This window comes from Lemur catta, chromosome 1 (genome assembly GCF_020740605.2).
Source record: "Lemur catta isolate mLemCat1 chromosome 1, mLemCat1.pri, whole genome shotgun sequence".
Lineage (NCBI taxonomy): Eukaryota > Metazoa > Chordata > Mammalia > Primates > Lemuridae > Lemur > Lemur catta.
Window position 1 is genome coordinate 1,494,189 of NC_059128.1, and position 21,363 is coordinate 1,515,551.

The following is a 21,363-nucleotide window of genomic DNA, read 5'->3' on the forward strand; positions in this document are numbered from 1 at the left end:
TAGATCGGGGGCGGGGCTTCTGCGCAACTAGGCGCCGGAGAGGTCGACGGCGACGACGGGGCGCGGCTCGTGCGACGGCGACCGCAGCGCGGGAAAGGTCAGGGGCGACGTTGAGGGTCAGGGTGCGCACCCGGCGCGGGATAGGCCGGAAGAGAGCTCGGAGGCGGGATTCCCACGAGCGCGGCGCAGGATAGGGTGGGGGCAAGGTCAGGGGCGGTACTTGGTGGCGCAGGAAGGGCCAGGGGCAGAGCTGAGAGTCCGGACCGTGCAGCGGCGTCGGAGACAGCAACGGGGGGAAACTTGTGCGTCGGGGGCAGGGCTCGTGGGAGACGCGGCGCCAGATAGGTCGGTGGCGGCGACAGGGGCGGGACTCGCGGGAAGCGCGGCGCCAGATAGGTCGGTGGCGGCGACGGGGGCGGGGTTCGTGGGAAGCGCGGCGCCAGATAGGTCAGTGGCAACGTCGGGGGCGGGACTCGTGGGAAGCGCGGCGCCAGATAGGTCGGTGGCGACGTCTGGGGGCGGGACTCGTGGGAAGCGCGGCCCCAGATAGGTCAGTGGCAACGTCGGGGGCGGGACTCGTGGGAGGTGCGGCATGGGATAGGTCGGTGACAGCATCGCTTCTGCTTTCTTTTGGTCCCTAAACGACTGTGGGCGCTGGTTATTTTCTCTTTCCCTTTTCCCAAGTTTGAGGGCGACCCACTCTTGCTAGGTTTTGACGGTGGCGAATTCCCAGATTTCCGCTCCCGCTAGGCCGACCTGACGTCCCGCAGGCCCATGCGGGCTCCGGGGGCGAAGGTTCCCGCTCCCGGCCGCTACCGCCCTGCCCACATTTCCTGCACTGTCCGAAAAGTACCTTTTTTTACAGCTGGCTCAGTGACGGGGGTCCCCACTCCGTGCAGTGCGCCCGCGGCTGTCCCTCTCTGGGGTCCTGCTTGTCAGAGGTCCCTGCTCCCCTCCTCTGACCAGGTCCCCGCGGCTGTCCCTCTCTGGGGTCCTGCTAGTGAGGCACATTTGTTTAAACAACATCAATGTCATAATTTTAGTCTAATTTGGTCTTGACGTCTCTGTCTGGAGAGTGGCTCTGAATTCTAGCCCTGCTCTGTCGGGGCTGCAGGGAGGTGGTGGGTGTTCACAGCAAGTGTTTGTGGGACATGTCCTCATCCTGGTGGACACCCAATGCCTGAGTGTCCGACCATGACCAGGTGCCCCTCTCACACTTAGCTCACGTGTGCTGGCAGGCGACCTTGTGCCTCTTGTCTGACCTGTGTCCCGTTTATTCCTACCAAGTCAGCCGCTCTTTAGGAGCGTCCTGACAGGGACAAGAGTTAGGTTTGGGTGTGTCAGTCAGGTAAGGCACAGAGCGGGCGACTCAACAGGACACATGAAGTAGCAGAGGCATCGTGTGACCCACAGGTCCAGAGAGAGGAGGGCGGCCTGCTCGCATCCAAATGGATGCTGAGGCGGCATGAAACGACAAGAATTCACTACAATTACCAAATCACCAATTTGTCCTTTACCAGTGTGTCATGCAGAGACCACCACTGCCTCATCTGCACTGGGGCCATGTTCTCCATGTGACGTGGAGAGAGCCCCTTATTGTAACAACTCAGATGCTCACAACGTCTGCTTCTCAAAAAAAAGGGATGGGCACCCTACTTGCGGGGTTGTCGGCACTGACCCGTCACTCGATGACAGAGCCTCCTGACGCTAGAACCCGTGAAAGAGTTGATGCGGGGAAGAGCCATTTCCCCTCTAAGTTGGTGCCATCTTACCCAGTAAAACCCCCACAGATACCTGCTGGCACTGCCGGTGGCTCCTCCTCAGGGTTTCATCCAGAGATGAAGAAAAACAATGACAACAACTGTGTCTCAGTGGAGGATTTAGCAGCTACTACAAAATACAGATTTGAAAACTTTTTTTGCAGCTCCCTAATTTAAATGGCAGTTGAGGCCAGGTGCAGTGGTGCACACCTGTAAACCCAGTACTTTGGGAGGTAGGCGGATCACTTGAGCCCAGGAGTTGGAGACCAGCCTGGACAACATAGTGAGACCCCCATCTCAGAAGAAAATGAGGCGGGTGTGGTGGCGCATGCCTGTAGTCTTAGCTCCTCGGGAGGCTGAGGCAGGAGGATGCTTGAGCCCAGGAGTTGGAGGCCGCAGTGAGCTGTGATGACACCACTGCACTCCAGCCTGGGATGGATTGAGACCCTGTCTCTGAAACAACAATAAAATGGCAGGTTAAACTTGTGAAGCTAGGCTTGTAGCTTTTTATACAGAATGGAATGATTTCTTTTTCCTTTGAAAAATGTCTGCTGTGTGTAAGGGTCAAGTCACACAAGGTGCCATCCCCCTTCCCCTAGGAGCTTACCCCTGCCGCGGGCTCTCTGCGTGTCCCTCTTGCCGTTATGGAAGGAACACTTGCTACTGCCGAGTGCTGACGCGGCTGGGCGGGGCAGGCGGTTGCTGTGGTGTAATGTGTCTTCCACCTCTCAGGTCGCCGAAGGCCGTGCTGGGCATTGTTTAGAGAAGTTTGGTTGCACACCTGGAGTCACGGCAATTCAGAGTTGAGCCTGCCACGTGCGCGTCTCCGAGGTGTGAGTCCGCCAGAGCCCAGAGCCCACAGAACTCCGTCCCCACTGGGACACCAGCCACACTTGCAGCGGTGCCGTGTCTGGTTTCACCGCGCAGGGCTGCGTCTCTCCAGTGAATTCCTTCCTCTCGGAAAGGCTCCTGAGAGGGCTGTTATTTCTCTAAATCTACCCCACACGCTGAAAAGTTATTAAGGAGGGTACTGAGCATTCAGGGAGTACCGGCCACCATGTGCCTTATGCAGCTCTGGCCAGTTACGACATGGCTCATCCCAGCAAAGGAAACACAGGGACAGTGGCCATGCGGCCACTGGCATGAGGAGGAGCTGCTGGCGAGGCTTTGTCACCCCATGGGGAGGACAGGAATTCCTGGGTCAGCGGGGCGGGTCCTGCCTAGGCAACAGCTCTAGAGCATAATTTGTTTATGTGTTCAGGTTTTCTTGTTTTTTTTAGAGGTGGGCCCAAGCTAGAGTGCAGTGGCATCATCACAGCTCACTGCAGCCTTGAGCTCCTGGGCTTAAGCGATCCTCCTGACTCAGTCTCCCAGGGACCTGAGACTACAGGTGTGCGCCACCATGCCTGGCTAATTTTTTTTTTTTTTCATTTTTTTCTGTAGATGAGGTCTTGCTATGTTGCCCAGTCTGGTCTCCCTCCGCTGGGCTCAAGCAGTCCTTCCACCTCAGCCTCCCGAAGTGCTGGGATCACTGCAGCCGGCTGTGTTTAGTTTTAAAAAAAATATTTAGTGTACCTAGTCTCTCTTACACTGGCTTCTTCCCTGAGCGAACACACGGCTTAGCTTTGTGGCACCAACAACACGGGCATCTCTTAGGAAGCTGCGTGCTCCATACTTGCCACAGTGAACTGTCACCTTTCAGTGTTTAAAAGCAACAAGGACAAGTCCAGACAAATGTGAAACCACCACTCTCGTTCAGTGGCTACTGGATGTTTATTACGACATGGCTCCAACTGGGCACACAATCCTGTGACAGTTACTGTGTCACAGAAGGTCTCCGCTTTGAGCACTATGGCTCATTTTACATCGCAGAATTTTAAAAAATGTACACAAGGTTGGCTTTCTGAGGTTTAAAATCATTGTAGAAATGAACGTGTTGAGCTGAAGGCTTCAGTAGAAATATCAAAGTCCAGAAATCGTTTTCATGTTTCTTTGTTCACGGTGTTGGTTGTGGTGGCCAAGGACCGTGGCTGCTGCCATTTCTGTGGGACGGACGGGACAGAGGTGCGGCCCGGCGGGGCAGGATGGTCGGCGTCTAAAACAGCTGGATCATCGACTCTCTGGACTTGCCGACCCCGACCCACTTCACTGCAGGGGCAGAGCAGCGTGTTCATGGAATGAAATGTTCTTTAATGTCACATCTTTTTATGTAGTTCATCTAGTAAAAGGGGCTATGTTTTCTTCAAATGGACATAGTTCTAATTTTTTAGTTATAAAGGCCGTACATGTTCGGGGATTAATCCATGTACAGCAGAGAGCAGGAGTCCCTCTCCTCCCTCGGTCCTGCCCCTTGGGAACGGCCACCTCGTCTTTAGGTGGTGTCTCCCACGGCCCTGCTGCAGGTGCAGACTCCCTTGTGCTGTGACAGGAAGCACACACTTCAGAGACGGATGTGTCCCGTCTGTCGTTCCAGATGCTGAGAGGTGGCTGTTCCTGGCAGGCCACACCCGCCCCTAGCTTGGGGCCCTTCTCACCTCGCTCTGATACCTTCTCCCGGCGACCACACTCGGCTGGGTTCTTACTGTGCACCAAGCCCTGCACTGGGACGTGGGCCTCTTGGGTGCCCAGGGTCCAGGGTGAGGGACGGGTGGCCGGGGGATGCAGGGCACCCACCTGCGACTCCCACGTGGTTTTCCACGAAGCGGACGTAGTTCTGGGCCTGTGGGGGCAGGTCCTCCCACCTCCTGGCGCCTGTGGTGTCTGCCTTCCAGCCAGGCAGCGTCTCGTATTCGACCTCAACCTTCTGGAGTATCTCCTGGTTAGCTGGGAAACACAGATGAGCGGGTCCCACAGACGTTTGGTGACACAGCGGCCCCCACCCCAGGGCCTGCTTGCCCAGGGCGGGCAAGGCACTGCTTGGTTTTCCGTGTTGGGTGGTGAGTGGGAGCTGGCAGGCGTCTGGCACGCTGGCTGTACCACTTCCAGGCCAGGGACACGCCCACCCTCGACACGTGTTGGCCAACTGCTAAAACCTCCACGGTGACATCAGCTGAGGAAATGCAAGGCCCTGCCTGGAAATTCTAAGATTCTAGAATCCTGAAGCCTTAAGGGATGCCTAAGGATCCATGTCCCCTCACCCCGAGAGCATCAGCTCCCTGGGGGCAGGGACTCTGTGCGGGGTCTGCAGCTCAGGGTAGGAGCCAGTCACCCCTTACTGACAGAAGATGCTGGAACAGGATTCCTGCTACAGTGGTTTTCTTTTCTTTTTTTTCTTTTTTTATTTCAGGATGCTGCAGTGGCTTTCGAGCCATGGAGCCAGGCAGGGTCTGCCCGGGGCTGTGGACCACCACGAGGAGACTTAGCAGCCTCAGCGGTGTGCCCTCACAGGGGTCAGAGGTCATAGGGCCAGGGACACTGCCCAGAGGACGCACAAGGGTCCTGAGGCCAAGTGCCACTTCGGGACCTCCATGGGTCTGCTCAGAGGCGGTAAGCAAGGGGCAGTTTGCCCAGGGCCGCTGGGGACGTGGGGCCCGAATGTGCTCTGGGCCTGAGGTCGAGGAACATGTCCAGATGCGCAGGTAACCGTGACACCCAAGAACACAGTGCCGCCTCCTTGCCTTCCAAAGGAAGGGATGCATGGCAGGAGGACCCCGGTCACGTCTTTAAAAATCTAACCGGAAAGCACGTGTTCTTAGACGAAATCATCGCCCTTCACGCCTGCATGGTGCATTGGGGCTCCCAGAACAGTCAAGTCCCCGCCCTGACTCGGGCCCCCCCCCCGCCGCCCGCTGGAGGTGGGCCTGTCCCCCGAGCCCTTCCCAAACCGCCGACGGCACCCGCAGCCGCCGTGGGGCCTGTCGTGGGAGAACTCGTGAGAGCCGGAAGCCGCACCAGAGGTGAGTCTCCGGGGACAGGCCCTCGCCTGCTGAGCGTGCGAAACCTCTGCCCCGTCTCCGAGGAACCACAGGTCCTGCCCGTTCGATGCCCACGAAACAGACCAACCGACAGAGAAGCTCCCAGCTCGCTGCACATACCTGGGAAGTAGGGGATCCTCTTCCCGCTCAGCTTGTACGCGACGCCCACTTTAATCTCGCTCAGGACGTCCAGGATGTCCAGCTTCGTCAGGGCCAGCCTGTCCAAAACCGAGACAGAGACAGACTGGAGAAGGGTCCGCGATGCTGGGATTTCTTCCTTTTGCTTTTCACACCCTCCTTTCTCCTCTGTTTACAGTGAGTAGAAAATAAAGATCAGGTGATCCCAGAAAACTGCGACGGGCCGACAGGTGTGAGAGCAGGCGCCGCGCGTCTGGGTGGGTGCTGCTGTGGCGGGGGGGGGGGTGGCCTCTAGGGCCCCACCCAAGCTCGCCTCGTGGCCGCCCATGCTGTGCTGGTCACCCTTGCAGGTGAGGGCCTCAGGTGGGCTTCGCAGGTGGCCTTTCCTGCTTGGGATTTTGTATCCTTTTGAGCCCCGAGTTACCTCCACGCGGTTCTAGGGGGAGACTGAGGCTGGCAAGGGGGTCTGTGGGCTCTCTCCCTGTGCGGCGGGAAGCACCCGCAGCTCATGCCAGTTGGGTCCCACCCACAAGTGTCATGTTGTCACCAGCTGCCTTGGTCTGTGGCTCCTCCGGGCCCTGTGTGCCACCCCATAGGATGAAGCTTCTAGAAATGCCAGGTGCCCCCTCGGGCCCCTGGAGCCCAAGGGTGAATGTGCGCCTGCTGTCCCTGCCTGCCAGCTTGTTGCCGCTGAGTCCCACAGTCCCTTCTGGCAGGATGTCCCTGGCGGCCCCAGCTCCAGAGGTGTCTGCTGGGGAGCGAATGAAGCAGCGCCTGCCGCGCTCCGGGGCCTCCTCCCAGGCTCCAGCGCCTCCGGAGCTCCCAGGGCCGGGGCACGGCCCTCGCTTGACACCAGGCACACCCCAGGTCGGGCCTGTGTCCTGGGTGAGCAGAGCGGCCAGCAGCGTGGGGACCTCGACGAAGCCAGAGGCTGCACCAAGCAGCCGCAGGGCCCTGGCCCGGCCCCCTGGGCAGGTGCCAGTCCTGTGGGCGTGGGGGTCCCGGGCGGACGGCCCGTGGAAGGCTGCTTACGCGGTGAACCCGTTGACCATGTGGGCGTATCTCAGGATCATCAGGTCTAACCAGCCACAGCGCCTCTTCCTGCCCGTGGTCACTCCCCATTCGTGGCCGCGGCTCTGCAGCAGGTCTCCGATTTCCTAGTGATAGCAGAGCGGACGGTCCTCCCAGGCCACGATGGGAACCCTGTGCCCCTGGCCTGGTCCCCCCAGCCCCCACCTGGCTCAGGGGAGTCCTTGAAGCTGCCACCCCCTGACGGAGTCGCCCCTCGCGTCTGGTTCCCGTGTCCCTGGCAGGCGCGTCCCGCGGGCCAGGCTCACACCCGGCAGGGCCTTGCTGCCGGTGTGGCTCTGAGCGCGTCTCCGGAATACACCGGCCCCTGGGCTTGGTGAGGGCGGGTGGGCCTGGTCCTGTAGCCGGGTCTGGGGGACACGGCGTGTGCATGTCTGCCGACACCCAGCCGCAGCCACTCACAGCACCTGCTTCTCCTCCCTGCTCAGCACAAGGGCCGGGCCCTGCCTGCCAGGGGTCACAGGTGAGGCTGAGAAAGGAAGGCCGAGCCTCCTGGGGATCCCGGCAGCTTCCAGAAACACCCCTGAGGCCAAAGAGCCGAGGAGGGTGGCAGGCTCTTGTTTCAGCCCGGTTCTTGGCAGTGACGGACCCCCTGACCCTGCCGGGACATGGCTGAGGGCAGGTGCTCGGCGACTTCTCTGAGCTAACGTGGTCCCCAAGCTGCCCCAGGCAGGAGAGTCTGAGGGGGCTGCAAGGCACCCCACTCCCCTGTGGGCCTCTCACTTCCGCAGGGAAACGTCCTGCACGCATGTGTGTGCGCCTGTACATGCATGGCACAGGCCATGAGGTGCTGATGCGGTGGGAGTGCGCCAGCATCCAGTGCCCTCCTCAACCACCACCCCCAGCCCTGGTGGGCGGGGCAAGTGGCGTGAAGCGCTCCTCAGCCCCCCGCGTGGCAGCTCACCCTGCCCCCGGGCACCCTGCCCGGCCTCCTCGTCCCCTGTGTTCCCCAGGGTGGGGGCTGGGGGCTCACATTGATCTGCTCCGTGGGGAAGGCCCCGATGCCCACGCGTGTGGTGTAGGCCTTGACCACGCCGTACACGTCGCCTATGTTCTGGGGGGGTATGCCCAGGCCCGTGCACACGCCGCCCACCGTGCAGTTGGATGAGGTCACAAAGGGGTAGGTCCCTGCAAGACAGACGGGGTCGAGGGCTGCCCAGCACCCCTGCTGGTGCCCCAGCCCCAGGCAGCAGGCGGTTCGACTCCCCCTGTGTCCCCTCGGTGGGTCTGACGGCCCACCTGGCACGCTGGGTGCCGGGCTGCGTGGCTCACGTACGAGTCTGGGGTGAGGAGCGGGAGGAGGCTGCTCCTGGCATCGACAGAGGTGGCCAGGCCACCGTGGTGATGGGGCCTTAGCTGGTGTGCCCGGGGATTGGGGACGGGGACAAACAGACCGCCAAGGGGCTGCTCTGGCCAGCCTGCCAGCTGCCTGCCGCCGTCCCGGCCTTTCTCCCGTTAGCTCACCCGCCCTTCTCTCCTCCCCTCCCCCACTGAAGCTGGGGACAGGGACGCCGGGACCACTTCTGTGGGCGTGGGTGACACTGTGGGCTTGGCTCTATCCCCCACCCCCCGGTGCGCTCCCGCGGCTCTCGGCAGCAGCCTGGTCTTCCCTGGCAGACGCAGGGGCCGCCGGGACGGGCGCCCACCAGGCCTCACCGAAGTCTATGTCGAGCAGGGCTGCGTTGGCGCCTTCCACCAGGATTTTCTTGGCGGGGCCGTGGAGCGCCTTGTACATGAAGTAGACGCCGTCTCGGACCATGGGTCGGATCCGCTCGGCGAAGGCCTAAGAGCACGGAACAGCAGAATGGGCGGAGGAGGCCCCGGGTCCCCAAGAGGGCTGGCCAGACCATAATAATGCCTGGCAACAGGGGTGCTCTGTGCTCTCCGACAGGCACCCCGGGGCCTGCCTGCCCGCGCTGCCCGGCCTCACCTTGAGCCTTTTGAGCTGACCGTCGACGTCTATTTCCAGGGCAGGGAACATGGACTGGTGCTGGCGGGCCAGGCTCTTGAACCTGCAGGAGCCACCGTTGCCACGGCTGCCCTGGGGCCAGGGCGCCTGGTGGCCGCCCCGCTCGCCAGGCTCTCGCTGGCCCCTCCCCCACCCCCGGGCTGAGGGCCCAGGCACCTGGTGGAAAACTCGTCAAAGTCCGACAGGAGGTCACAGATGCGGAGGCCCGTCCGGGCAGCTTTGGATGAGTAGGTGGGTCCGATCCCCTTCTTGGTGGTGCCGATGCTGAAAGGTGGGGGCGGGTGCTGTGGGGACCTGGCAGAGCCCGCCAGACCCCCGGGGCCACCTTAGGGATAAAGGGCCGAGTGGGGTGACACCCCAGGTGCCAGTGCATCAGCAACACCCAGGAGCCTGAGCACCGGGAGAGCCACCTGGACACCCAGTGACAGGGGTGCTGGGGCCCCAGGCCTACCCGCCTCCCCACCCTGTCTTCACACTGCCCTGTCTGCGTTCTGCCTCAGCTTCCCTCTCTGGGCCCAGCATGCGGACGCTGCGCTCAGAGCCCGTCGGCTGCTGCCTCCCCAGCCTGGACCCCGCTGCCTGCCAGGCTGAGCCACCCGGAGCTCAGCGCGGCACCGTCTGGCCACACTGTGTGTGCACTTGTGTAAGTGTGCATGCGTGCACACGTGAGCATGCACATGAGTTTGGTGTGTGAGCACGTGTGTGCAGTGTGTAAACGCAAGACTGCTGACTCCCCCTGGCAGGACACGCTTCTGCTTCACCCGTGTCCCTGGCACATCGGGGATCCAGTAAACCCCCTTGAGTGGACAAACGGTGGCTGTCGGGGTGGGGGCAGGAGCCGGCGGGACAGGGCCAGAGCTGCGTGGCCTCAGCGCGTCTCGAGTCTTCCCTGGGCCCAGGAGTAGTCAGGGCTGCCCAGGATCCCGCAGTCGTGCAGATGCGGCAGGTGACGTCAGGGCCCGCGCACCACCAGGGGGCTGTGTGCTGGTGGCAGCGAGTGAAGACACGTGGGACCCCAGAGAGAGGTGGGCAAGTTCAGGGCTTCAGCGATGTGCCAGGGTGTCTCGGGGTGCTGTTCCTGGGGGCTTCACGTCCGTCGACGTCCCCTCCCCGTCCTGTCCCCGACCAGACGGGCCCCGGACCTGGCCGGCGTGCAGGAGCAGAGCACCCATGCAGATGGGACGGCGGCAACGTACTTACTTCTTGCCCTCCTGTGCTTGGCGCTGCACTTCCTGGAGTCCGTCCACAGCCTGGTGAAAATCGAACACTGTCGGGCCGGGCGGGGGCACCAGGGGACGAGAGAGAAGCAGAGGACAGAGGTTTACATGGGGGCCTCACCTGCCACGCCCAGGTCTCCCGGGAAGGGGGTGGTTGCGGTTTGAGAGAGGACGGAATGCGCTGGACACCCCGAGTCCTGCCCTGCTCTACAGAGACTCAGTGTCCCCGTCTGCAGACGGGCTCGTGATCCCTGGCCCAGCCCCCGCCTCGCAGCTCTTTGGAAGGGGCGGAGAGGGTGTGCCCGGAGCCCTGAGCCCTGGGGGGCGGGCGTGCGGAGCTCTGGGCCCACCGAGGGTGCCTTACCGAGGTGGGCTCTGTCAGAGATGATGAGCCTCTTCTCCCAGTCCTTCAGCCCTGCGGGGACACGGCACAGGGGGTCGGCATCATCACAGGTGGGCCTCGGCTCCCTCAGGGAAGGCTTGTGGGAAGGAGCCACGTGGTCCCCTCTTGTGCTGGAGGCCACAGACCACCTCGGTGCCCCTTCTGCTGAGGCTCCCGGGCCCTCAGGGGCCATGCCTCCCCCCTCCCCGCAGCTGCCAGTGGGCTTGTCCTGCTCCAGGCTGGGGCGCTGGGGCTGCTCTGAGTGCCCGGCCTTCCCCCTGCCGCAGCCGCGCTGGAGGTGGCCTGCTCCCCTCAGGGCCTCAGTCTGGGTACCTCCTGGTGCCCGTGTTCCCAGAATCGGGTTCCATGCCCTCCTCTCACCCTGACCGGGAGCCCTGAGGCTGGAGCTCTGCCTCCTCCCAGGCCCCTGCCTCGAGACAGCCCGCCGTAGTCTGACCTGCCCACGCCCTGGCTGCGGGTCTCCACCTGCCTGTGTGCCCGGCAACACGCCTGCTGGGCCCCAGGAGCCACGTCCCTCCCTGCCGGCATGGTTGACCCAGTTGTCCCCAATCCCAGCTGCACACCAGGGGCCCTAGCTCCCTCCGGGACTTCCTGGGTGTGAGTCTTCAGGGCCGGCTGGCCAGGTGCGCAGGCAGCAGCCACGGTGGGCCTGGGGCCTCCTGGCAGGACCCCCCCTGATGCACGGGCAGAGCCAGCGGGCGGGAGCGGGGCCAGCGTCACCAGGCCAGGGCCTGCCCATCCCCCCGTGGGAGAGACTCTCACAGAGGTGCCCGTGAAGGACACCACGGCCAGGACAGAGCAAGTCTGCAGGGACACGGACCCACCTTTCTTCTCGTTCTTCTCAGCTTCCTCAAACAGGCCTGGCAGGTGAATGACCACCCCGTTGCCTGCAACACATGGCGCGGGAGAGCCAGCTGCAGTCAGTGCGCCAGGGGCACACCCGCCCACAGCAGCCCTGCTCGCAGGGGCCACGCAGTGTCCACGGACAGACGGACGCAGTGGCATGGGGTGTCCACGGACAGACGGACGGAGTGGCACGGTGTGGCCTGTCCACACAGTGGAGTGTGCAGACAGGAAACCCTGACACATGCCCTGACGTGGTGCCCTTGGAGGGCGTGAAGCCAAGCCAGGTAAACCACCTACAGGTGGTCCCAGAGTGCTCGAAACCGCAGCAACAGGAAGCAGGATGCGGGTGCCGGGGCCTGGGAGTTGTTTGCTGTTGCGGGTTTCAGTTTGGGAAGGTGAAAAGTTCCGGAGACGGACACTCCCTGGTATTTACCCCAAAGGAGTTGAAGACTTACACCCACACAAAACCCGCACACGAGTGTTTACAGCAGCTTTATTCATAATTGCCACAGCCTGGCGCCCCATGGGAGGTGCGTGGATAGAAGAACCGGGGCCACCCAGACAATGGGATTTTACTCAGTGCTGAAAAGAAACGGGCTCTCGAGCCGTGACAAGACACAGGGAAAGCTACACGCATGTTTCTGGGGAGGAGCCCGTCTGGCAGGCTCGGCACTGCCTGGCGCCAGCCGCATGACATTCCGGAAGAGGCAAAACTAGGGAGACAGGACAGACAGCTGCCACCAGGGGCTGGGGCGGGAGGGGGAACAGGTGGAGCACTGGGGGTCGCAGGGCAGCGAACCTGCCCCGTGTGACACCACAGAGGGGCACACATGTCACCGCACGTCGGCTCAAACGCACCAACGCACGACACCGAGTGACCCCTCCTGTCAATCATGATGGGACGTGCCAGGGCAGGTTCCCCGACTGTGACACACGCACTGCCGGGGGCAGAGGGGGGCTGATCGTGGGGCGGCTGTGCGTGTTGGCGGGGCACAGGGGGAATCTCCACACCAGCCGCTCGATTTTGCTGTGAACCTAAAACTGGTCTTTAAAATAAAGTCTATTAAAAAACAACGAAAAATGGTTAAAACGGCAAATCTTATGTCTTGCATGTTTTACCACAGTCAAAAATTGGTGAAAACAGAACCTCAAGCCCCTACGGAACCGTCTGCAGAGACAGAGCAGGTCGGCGGGGGCGGGGCCGGGGGAGGAGGGGTCACCCGCAGATGGCACGCAGGAGCGTTTTTGGGGGTGAAAAGGTTCTAACATTCAATTTTTACAATGTTTGTGGTGGTGGCTGCACACCTTACTTGTGCCGCCGGTGAGTTCTGTGGTAGGTGAATTATTCCTCTAGAAAGCTGTTGTTTTACCCACAGGGCATGAAAACGGGAGTCCTGGAGAAACGCAGCCCCGCCCCTCCCAGGCCCAGCAGCGCCTCCTGGGGAGCCTCCCCCGGCAGAGACCCCGGCCCAGAGAGGGCAGGCGGCCGGCCCAGGTCACGCAGCAGGCTGGCGAGGGGGCTGGGCTATGCCCCTGAGAGCAGGAGGGGCCTTCAGAGCCACCTGCTGTCCCCAGGCGGACCCTCCCTCACCGCTCCCGCCTGGCTGGCCGTGGGACAGGCCGGGGGAGACAGGGCATCAGCCCAGATGGGAGTGACTGGAGACCGTGCAATCCACAGCGAGCACAAAAGGTCACCTAAAGGCCACAGCATCCTGAGACAGCCACGGGGCGGAGGCCCAGAGAGGCGCGAGCTGGGGGGCCTGTGCGGGCCCTGGCACACCTGCCCCTGCTGAGCCTCTGCGGGCACCATCTGGGCCCCGCCGCCGTTTCCAGCCTGGACTCCGGTCCCTGGCCCTGACCCGTCCTCTGAGACCAGGCAGAGCGCCCTCTGGGTCACGTGGCACCTCCTTGGCCTCGTTTCCTGCCGAGCGGGGCCCCGCGCCGGAGATGGGAGCCGGGAGACGGCTTCTGCAGCACAGCCGGGGGCAGCGGTCAGCCGGCCTCCCAGTCCGCCTGGGGCTGGGGACTAGGGGCTGCGGGGACACAGGGGGGCAGGCCACCTCCCGGGCTAGGGCCTCCCCACTGCGAAATACAGATTGTCACCACGCTGGGGGGTCCAGAGGCAGGGTCTGGGCGCGTCTTCCCTCTGGCGCAGCCCCGACCACCCACAGCTGCTCCCGCCGGCCGGCATCTCCCTCCTTCTCACGGTCAGCGGGCCAGAGCCCGTGCCAGCGCCGGACACAGCCGCTTCCTGACCGGCAAGTGTGGCCTTGCTGTAGTCACAGAACGAGCCGGAAGGAAAAGGAGCAGAGGGGCCTGGCCAGCCTGGCCTGGGGGGCCAGGAAAAGCTGCTCTGAGCAAGGGGATCTCGGGCTGAGACCTGAATGCAGGCTGGGCAGGAGAGGCGGTGTCTGGAGACAGCCTCAAAGTCCCGGTGGCACTGAGAGGTCACCAAGGCTGCAGCCAGGTCCACGGGGAGGGGCTGTGCGCGGGCCCTGGAGGGGGTGGGGGCTGTGGACAGAGGGACGAGGAGGGGCAGGGCCGCAGCCCGCCAGGCATCTGCAGCAGCCCAGGCGAGGGGACGGCCTGTCACCCGCACGCAGCACCCACCCACCGTCACACGCACACCGTCACGTGCACACACTCGGTGGCGGGGGGGGGGGGAGTCCAAGTGCGCAGGGAGCCAGCCCGGCGAGGCCCGTGGTCAGGCGGGGACCGGCAGCCCGACCGGCAGGGCTCTGAGGACAGGCCTGCCCCCGCCCCCCGCACGGTGTCATGTCCTCTCAGCCCGTCCCAGCCAGGCCGAAGCTCGCCGCAGGGAGGGTGCCAGCGGGGCGGGGCACTCACCGATGAAGGACACGGCCTTGGTGTTGATGATGCCGCTGGGCAGCAGGTGGAAGTCGTACTCCTTGCCGTCCACCACCACCGTGTGGCCCGCGTTGTTGCCCCCCTGGAACAGAGACCCGCTGAGCCGAAGGTGCCCAGTGCTGGAGCCCCGGAATGGGACCGACCCCCGGGGCCTGCCTGGGCCCAGCGGCCGTCTGGGGCCAGGTCCAGGTGCCGATGCTCAGAGCCTGCCCCGCCCCCCAGGGCAGGGCGCTGGGCCTGGCGAGCCCCGTTCAGGGCCGGCTCTGCTGTGTTTCTGGGGGGCTGGGCCGGGGTAGCGTCCTGCTCTCTGGGTGCAGGGCAGGGTCCGGTCGGGGACTGGGGCAGAGAGGGTCTGGCCCAGGCTGGTGCCAACGCCTCCAGGAGGTGGCTCAGCGCAAAGACAAGGGGCCCCCACGGCTCAACCTGCCTGCACCCCTTCAGCAGGGACCCTCCCTCTGGGCCGGCACCTCCCATCTAAGGATGAAAAAGCAAAAGCAATTCCGAGGCAGCGTGTCCTGGGGAGCACCCAGCGGCAGGCTCCCTCTTTTTGGAGGACACAACCTCTCTCTGCAGAGGGTGGCGGTGGGTCGTGGTCGTGGTCTGACCCACCACTGGTGCGGCCTGAGGTTACCCAGCGCTCCCTTCCTTTGGGATCTGCTCGAGGACTCCTTCCCTCGGGATGGGGTGGGGGGGGCGAGGCCTGGGGGGGGAACTGAGGTCGTGGGCACCGTGGGCCGGTCTCGGCTGCCTGGGCAGACGTTCCGCAGGGCCGTGGGGCCGTGTGACTGTGGGGAGCCCTGCCCACCGCTCAGCGGCCAGCACCATCAGGGGGCACAGAGGCGGCGGGGAGGCCGCTCGGGAGGCAAGACTAGGCATTTCCGGGCCGGGGCGGCTGCGCCTGCACCTCCAGGGGTCCTGGGAGCAGCCTGGGGCCCGAGGCCAAGCGTTTCCCGACAGCCCCTTGGAGACAGCTCCCAGGACAGGGTCCCTCAACGCCCGAATGTCAGCAACGCCAGTGCTGCCACACCACAGAGGACACAGGAGCCCCTGCGATCTCCCGTCCCTGTGAACACCGCCACAACTGTCCACCACCAGCCGGGAACCTACTGCTGCCCCTGGAGGGTGGCCCTGGCTGGACACGGGCCCTGGCTGCAGGTGGAGGGCAGGGAGGTCATCACCATGGGAACCTGTGGTCAGACACAGATGTGTGCTGGGGCCTCCCGGGCCCGGGCAGGGAGCCCAGAGCACCAGAGGAAGGTAGCTTGGAGATGGCTGGGCTGGGGACAAAGGCTGACCGCCACCCGCCTGGGACGGGGTGCAGCAGGGGACACGGTGGCCAGGATGCGCCTGCCCACGGAGCGAGGCCTCAGCTGCCTATGGGAGGGGCAAGGAACTGGACACACAGGCCGGCCCTCGGGGGAAGGACACACGGCGGACGCAGGAGAGGAGGCGCAGGCGGAGGTGCCCAGGGTGCCTAGAGTGGGGACGGGGCGTCTGAGCCGAGAGGAGAGACAGCGCGGCCCGCACAGAGGCGGATGACGTCTGGGTTCAGCCATGCGGCCAGACTAGGGAGGGCAGACCCGGCTCCGGGGAGACTTCGTCTGGAGGGAAGAGGAGGGGCATGGCGGGCAGGAGAGAAGGAAGCCGCAGCAGGACAGCAGAGCCATCAGGGGTGGAGGCGGGACTGCCGTGGCGGGAAGAGACGGGGGCCGTGGGCAGGAGGCCGGGGGCGCAGAACACAGGTGCAGTGGATGTGGGCTGCCGGGCGGCAGGTCCCACACGCAAAGAGCAGCGGCAGCCAGGACCCCAGGCCTGAGACTGCAAGGAAAGGAAGTCCCGGGGGTGCTGGGGACCTGGTGACCGCAGGCCCCAAACGACGGGGGTGGGAGAGGAGCAGGCAGCCCCAGACCACCTCTGGCAGGGCGGGAAGTGGACTTGCACAAGTGCCAAGGGCCGTGAGGGCTGGGCGGAGCGGGCCAGCAGAGCCTGAGCCACAGCCGTTGCCACCCAGAGGCCAGGGCTGAGGAGCCGTGGCCACCGCAAGACGGCCCCAGCCACAGCTGACAGACCAGGGGGCCCTTAGGGGCCTGGGGCAGCCAGCCTGCTGTCCGCATGGGCACCCGGGCCGGCCGGCTTGCCCACTGCAGGCGCATTTCCCTCGGCCCTCTGCTGTGCCTGGGGACCCCGATTCTGGCATTGTCATCGGGCTGCATGCCACTCTCCAATTAGGGGCAGCCTTCCTTGGGGACCCTGTCCCACCAGCCTCGGACAACACCGGGTGGGCAGACGTGGGGGCACAAGCAGTGGGGAGGCCAGTGGCAGGTGAAGCCCCCACTGCTGGGGGAGGGACAGCACTGTGATGCGGAGGTCACTGGGCACTTGCAGGGCCTGGGGCCGGGCACTCAGAGCAGGGGTCTGTCGACCTTGCCTTCCAGGAGTGGCCCCACTGAAATCTCAGCTGGTTACCTCACCACGGGGTGGGGACAAGCCGGCCAGGCCCGGTGCTGTCGTGGTGGACATGGGAGCCTGTAAGGGCTCCAAGAGCCGCGTTCTCATTCCTCAAGGTCTCTGAGTCTCGGTTTCCCCACCTGTAAAGGAGCTCTGCGGAATGATGCCGCCTCACTGGCGTGTGTTAGGAGGCTGGACCGAGGCCCTGTGGGCTCCAGGCCACACCTCGAATGTCTATTCCCGATAAGCTGGAGCGCCGGGGGCTCCCTCAGAAGGGGACGTGTTTTGACCTCAGTCAGAGAAGGGCCAGGCGAGGGGTGCCTGGTGCCCGGAGTTTGGGATGGGTTCCGCCCGCCCTGCCCCTGCTGGTCCTGGCTGCCGCGGGAGGGTGCAGGGCCGGCCGGCAGACCCGCTGGCAGAGCAGCGAGGGCCGTTCCAGCACCAGCTCCACAGGGGAGGCAGAGCCTGGCCCTGTGGGCATCAGGAGCAGCAGGAGGTGGCCCGAGAGCTGGCTGGAGCCCGCAGGCTATGGGGAGGGGCCGTGGCATCCCCTGGGCAGAGGCCTGAGGAGGGAAGGGGGGGCGTGGCAGCCCTGGCGCTGGGCACCCCAGAGGGAGAGGAGCTGGAGATTGCTGGACACACCCTCAGGCTGCAGGGGACAGGGGCCTGTCGCACACGCAGCAGGGTGTCTGACGGCTGCCTCTGGGACCTGGGAGGGGATCATCTGCCTCATAGGGCAGAGAGAGGGTGGAACATAAACTCCCCAGGTGGCCACCGTCTGTCCCCCACGGGCAGGAGTGGCCTAGGTATTTGCCGAGGCCAGATCGCCTTGAGCCAAACGGGTCCTTGGGCCGATTCCCTTCTCCGAAGGGCTTCCCCGAGCCCCCAGCCCTCCTCTCAGAGCTCTGGACAGAGGCCACAGAACCAGGGGAAGGGGCTGGGGCAGATGCCCCTCCCCATTTTTGACAGCAACTTCCGGACAGGGCTGCAAACCCCAGCGGTGCCAGCCAGGGCACCCCAGAGCTGACCGCTTTGTGCCTGGGGCTGTAAGTCAGCCCATGGGCAGCCCTGGCACAGAGTGGGGACCCCCGGAGACCCTGGCAAGTGGCCCTGAGAGAGTGCCCAGTGGCCAGCACCGGTCGGAGCAGATGGGGGCGCTGAGAGCAGCCCGCAGATGGTGGAGGCCCTGCCCTGGGCCGTGGGGACAAGCCTGTGTCTGGCATCCTCAGTGGCACCACCAGCCACCGGGTCGTCTGGCCAGGAGTCTGTGGCTCCTCCCTCACCCTCCCAAGCAGCTTCCTTCAAGTCCCTGCCCCCAGCTGCTCCCCGCCAGGGCACCGGCCCCGTCCCCGCCTCTGCGTGTGCCTGGCTGACTCACGGGGCCACCCGCTGCCCGCAAGCAACTCTCACCCCTTGGCCACGCACTGACCCTCGCAAGGAGTTAGCCGGCCTGTCCCAGACCCACATCGGCCCCAGGTGATCACAGCAGGATGAAGAAGATCACAGCAGGTCTTGGGGACCCCCAAAGCACCCAGGAGCTGCCCCCCTCATGGAGGATCCAGTCACTCCATGGCACGCCCCACCCCCTGAGGATCGGGTGTCCCCAACTCAGCGACTTGTATTTATAGCTCTGCCCCTGGCCCGTGGCCCTGGGGCAGTGGCGGGGTGTCAGGTGGAGGGAGGGATATGGGTGTGAGTTCGGGGGGTTGGTGTGAGCGGCGTGTGTGCGTGGGTAGGGTGGCCCCGGGAGAGGTGCTGGGCAGGGGAAGGAATCCAAGCGGCAGGACCCAGTCAGCCTGCGGGGGGGACAGGGTCCGTCTGCGTGGGGGAGGGGGCTGGCGGGGCGGGAGGGGGAGGGCCCCGGGCCGCGCGCACCTGGCAGCGGCTGATGATGTCGGCGTCCGTGGCCAGCAGGTCCACCACCTTGCCTTTGCCCTCGTCCCCCCACTGCGCGCCCAGCACCACGGTCACGCGGGAGCCGGTCGCCGCCGCCTCCTGCTGCAGCCGCCCCCGCTTGACGCCGCCCGCGGCGGGGGGCCGGTCGTTGGAGGCTCGGGTCCCCGACATGCTGGCTCGGCTGTGCGCTGCGCTGGCCGCCCGCGAGCCCGCCCGCCGCGCCGTTAAATGGGGCCGGCCCGGGACGGGGCGGGCACGGGCGGCGCAGGACGCGCCGGTGACCTCTGGCCGCCAGTGCCCGCCCCGCTGGCCGCCGCCGGGAGCCGCGTCGGGGCGGGGCCGCGTCGGGAGCGGCGGGGCGTGGGGACAGACGGCAGGGCAGGCCGATGGCCGGGGCGCCCGCGAATACGCAGCGGGGACAGGTTCCCGCGAGCCCGCGGCGGGGCGGGGCCGGGGCCTGTGCGCCGAGACCCCACCCCGCCCCCAGCAGGGACTTGGGGTCGGAAACTGCGGAGTCGTCGCTCCCTACGCGGTTGCATCAGGGCCGCAAAGGCGCTGCGTCGTGCGCCCCGCCTGAGGGTCCCCACGCTCCTGCTCAGCGGGGACCCCGCGGCCGGCCGAGGCCTCCCTGGCGGCTGCGCTGCCTTTCCCCGCCCCCCGCGCTCGCCCCCCGCGCAGAGCCCCGCGTGCGTCCAGGACGCGCGTGGCTTGGGCCTGGCGAAGGGAGCAGGCGCACTGCGGCGCGGGCCGCACTCCAGCCCTTAGCACCCGGGCTGGCGTAGAGGGGCCCCAGCGGCCAGCGTCACCGGCCAGCGGGGGAGCAGCCTCAGGGACGTGCACCAGCGCCACAGGGCCCACGCTTCCCCGAGGCCTCACACCAGTCCACCTTCCTGTACCAGCCTGTGGAGGGACAGGGCCCGGAGAGCAGTGGTCTGCTGTCCTCCGGTCCCCAGCTGGGGGCACTGCCCCACCCGCCCCTGTCCTGTCAGGCCATCGCCCCAGGACTGGAGGGGGTGCCCCTCCTTCCCTCCTGGGGGCTCTGGCTGACTGACCTCTGGGTGGGGCTCAGAGTGCCACCAGGCTCCTTGGGCCCCTGGGGCAGCTCCCAGGGTGGTGACAAGGAACCCAGGGAGACCGGACACTGCCCATAGTCCCCACGACGGAGGGAGTGGACCCTCGGCTTGTCCCCGCAAAGCTCACTCAGGTAGTGATGCAACCGCAGCCAAGCACTGTGCCCGCCTCCCCTGCAGCCTCCCGCCCCTCCTCCCCGGGCTGCGGGAGGGGACAGTCCCCTCCAGCCCTCTGAGGCTGAGAGCAGCCTGGCCTCCCTCACTGCGCTCCAGCCACCGGCAGGTCACTCCAGCCCTCCGTGCCCAGTGCCCTCTTCGCTCACAGGGGACACGGAGCCTTCCTCTCCCTGAGCACAGCTGCGGGGCAGATGCCGCCCCGTGGGCTGCAGCAGGCGGGCTGCCTCGGGTAGTGCGACCACTGTCCCCAGGAGAGAGGTGCAGTCTTCATCCCTTCCTGGTGTCACCGTGGGGGTGACAGCTGTCTGGGGGTGGGGTGCCGAGTGAGCACACCGGGCCACCAGAGGAAGTGGCCGGAGCGGGGCCTGGTTCGAGGCTCCTGTGCCACAGAAGGTGCGGCAGGCTGAGGACGGGTTTTGTTTCTCAGCTAATTGACGAGGTTGTGCAGCCCTCACCACGACCGACCGGCGTTAGAATCTTTCCAGCCCCCAAAGGGCTCCTGACTCCACCAGCGCTCGCTCGCCACCTCCAGCCCCCGCCCACCGTCCCTGTCCCCGTGGGTTTGTCTGTCCTGGCCGCGGCCCGTCATGGGGTCACACAGCACGTTTCCTTCTGTGACGGGGCTTTCACCGAGCGTGTGTTCAGGAGTCCTCTGTGCCGCAGGTGTGCCAGTGTCTGCCTTGTGGCTGGCGCCTCCCGCCGTGTGGGCACACCTCACTCGCCCAGCTGGCGGGGGACGCTCGGGCGCCCCCAGTTCGGGGCTTGTGTGATGACGCCGCTGGGAACATCCGCAGGCCAGTCTGTGTGGACCAGCGTCTTCACTCCTCTGGGGTCCATTCCTAGCAGGGGACTGGCTGGGTCACGAGCTAAACTTGTGTTTAACTTTGAAAGAAACTCCCAAATGTTTTCCAAAGCAGCTGCGCCAGGTTTCCTGCCCACCAGGGCCGCTGCTTTTGTTGCCTTTAAGTTAAATAGCTCAACCCCTCCTCTTTCCTCCCCAACAAATCTTGAAGCAAAATTAAGCCACAGAGTGGTGGGCAGGGTCCACCTGCCACCTGCCGCTGCCCCTCCTGCCTGGAGCAGTGGGGGTGGGGAGCCATGGGGGGGGGCGCCTGTCCCAGGGCCCTGTTTTTACTGCGCTCGGTGGGAGTCAGTTCAGTGGGTTACGACCCGCTAAGAAGCCAGAGTGCATAGTTCTAGCCGTGCCTGGCACCTTGAGGGTTCCTGGGTGTGGGTGTGTATGCAGGTGACTGTGTGACCTGGGCCACCGTGTACGACGTGGTCCCACAGTGAGGTGGAAACCACAGGTGGCTGAGCCTGTGTACTCTGAGGGCCTCTGGGATCTGCGGAGCTTTGTGGAGGCCACTTCCCCGGTCCAGGCTCGGGAGCAGCGGCCGCGCTGCCCACCGCCTGGTGACAGGCCTGCTGCAGGGCAGGGGCGGGCGGGGGGTGTTCTAGCCTGGGCCGGGCCATGTGACTGGCAGGGCCCCAGCCGCAGGGCCGGGACAGGGCTGTTTTTAGCAAAGCCCCGACTCCCTGCCCCCACCCGGGCTCACAGCTATTTATAG

At 65.0% G+C, this 21,363-nt stretch overlaps 1 protein-coding gene and 1 long non-coding RNA gene across 4 annotated transcripts; one reads left to right on the top strand and one right to left on the bottom strand.

Moving 5' to 3' along the window:
- The first annotated feature begins 11 nt into the window (after positions 1-11).
- LOC123643817 lies at positions 12-12,400 on the top strand. Of its 3 annotated transcripts, none has more exons than XR_006736932.1 (6): positions 12-97; positions 5,047-5,246; positions 5,991-6,069; positions 8,871-9,101; positions 9,371-9,513; positions 10,000-12,400. It is a non-coding gene; the product is annotated as an uncharacterized LOC123643817 (long non-coding RNA). The 3 variants fall into 3 exon arrangements; XR_006736933.1 differs by lacking the exon at positions 12-97 and adding an exon at positions 173-195; XR_006736935.1 differs by lacking the exons at positions 12-97; positions 5,991-6,069 and having other exon boundaries at positions 3,351-5,246.
- ADSS1 (adenylosuccinate synthase 1) lies at positions 3,513-18,786 on the bottom strand. Its single transcript, XM_045559563.1, has 12 exons — positions 18,528-18,786; positions 14,184-14,286; positions 11,315-11,377; positions 10,452-10,502; positions 10,071-10,137; positions 9,027-9,134; positions 8,832-8,913; positions 8,558-8,684; positions 7,875-8,029; positions 6,845-6,969; positions 5,795-5,892; positions 3,513-4,583 (listed from the first exon to the last, which is right to left on the bottom strand). Exons 1-12 carry the CDS (start codon positions 18,717-18,719, stop codon positions 4,339-4,341), a joined length of 1,416 nt encoding a protein of 471 aa, XP_045415519.1. The 5' UTR covers positions 18,720-18,786; the 3' UTR covers positions 3,513-4,338.
- Between the last annotated feature and the right edge of the window lie 2,577 nt (positions 18,787-21,363).

Bases quoted from the DNA above. Each gene is read 5' to 3' on its own strand.
- ADSS1 (XM_045559563.1), bottom strand. From the start codon at position 18,719: ATGTCGGGGACCCGAGCCTCCAACGACCGGCCCCCCGCCGCGGGCGGC. The intron at 11,378-14,183 runs GTGAGTGCCCCG...CATGTGTTGCAG, and splicing joins CAAGGCCGTGTCCTTCATCG to GCAACGGGGTGGTCATTCAC. The intron at 6,970-7,874 runs GTGAGCCCCCAG...TGCTATCACTAG, and splicing joins TCCCCACGGAGCAGATCAAT to GAAATCGGAGACCTGCTGCA.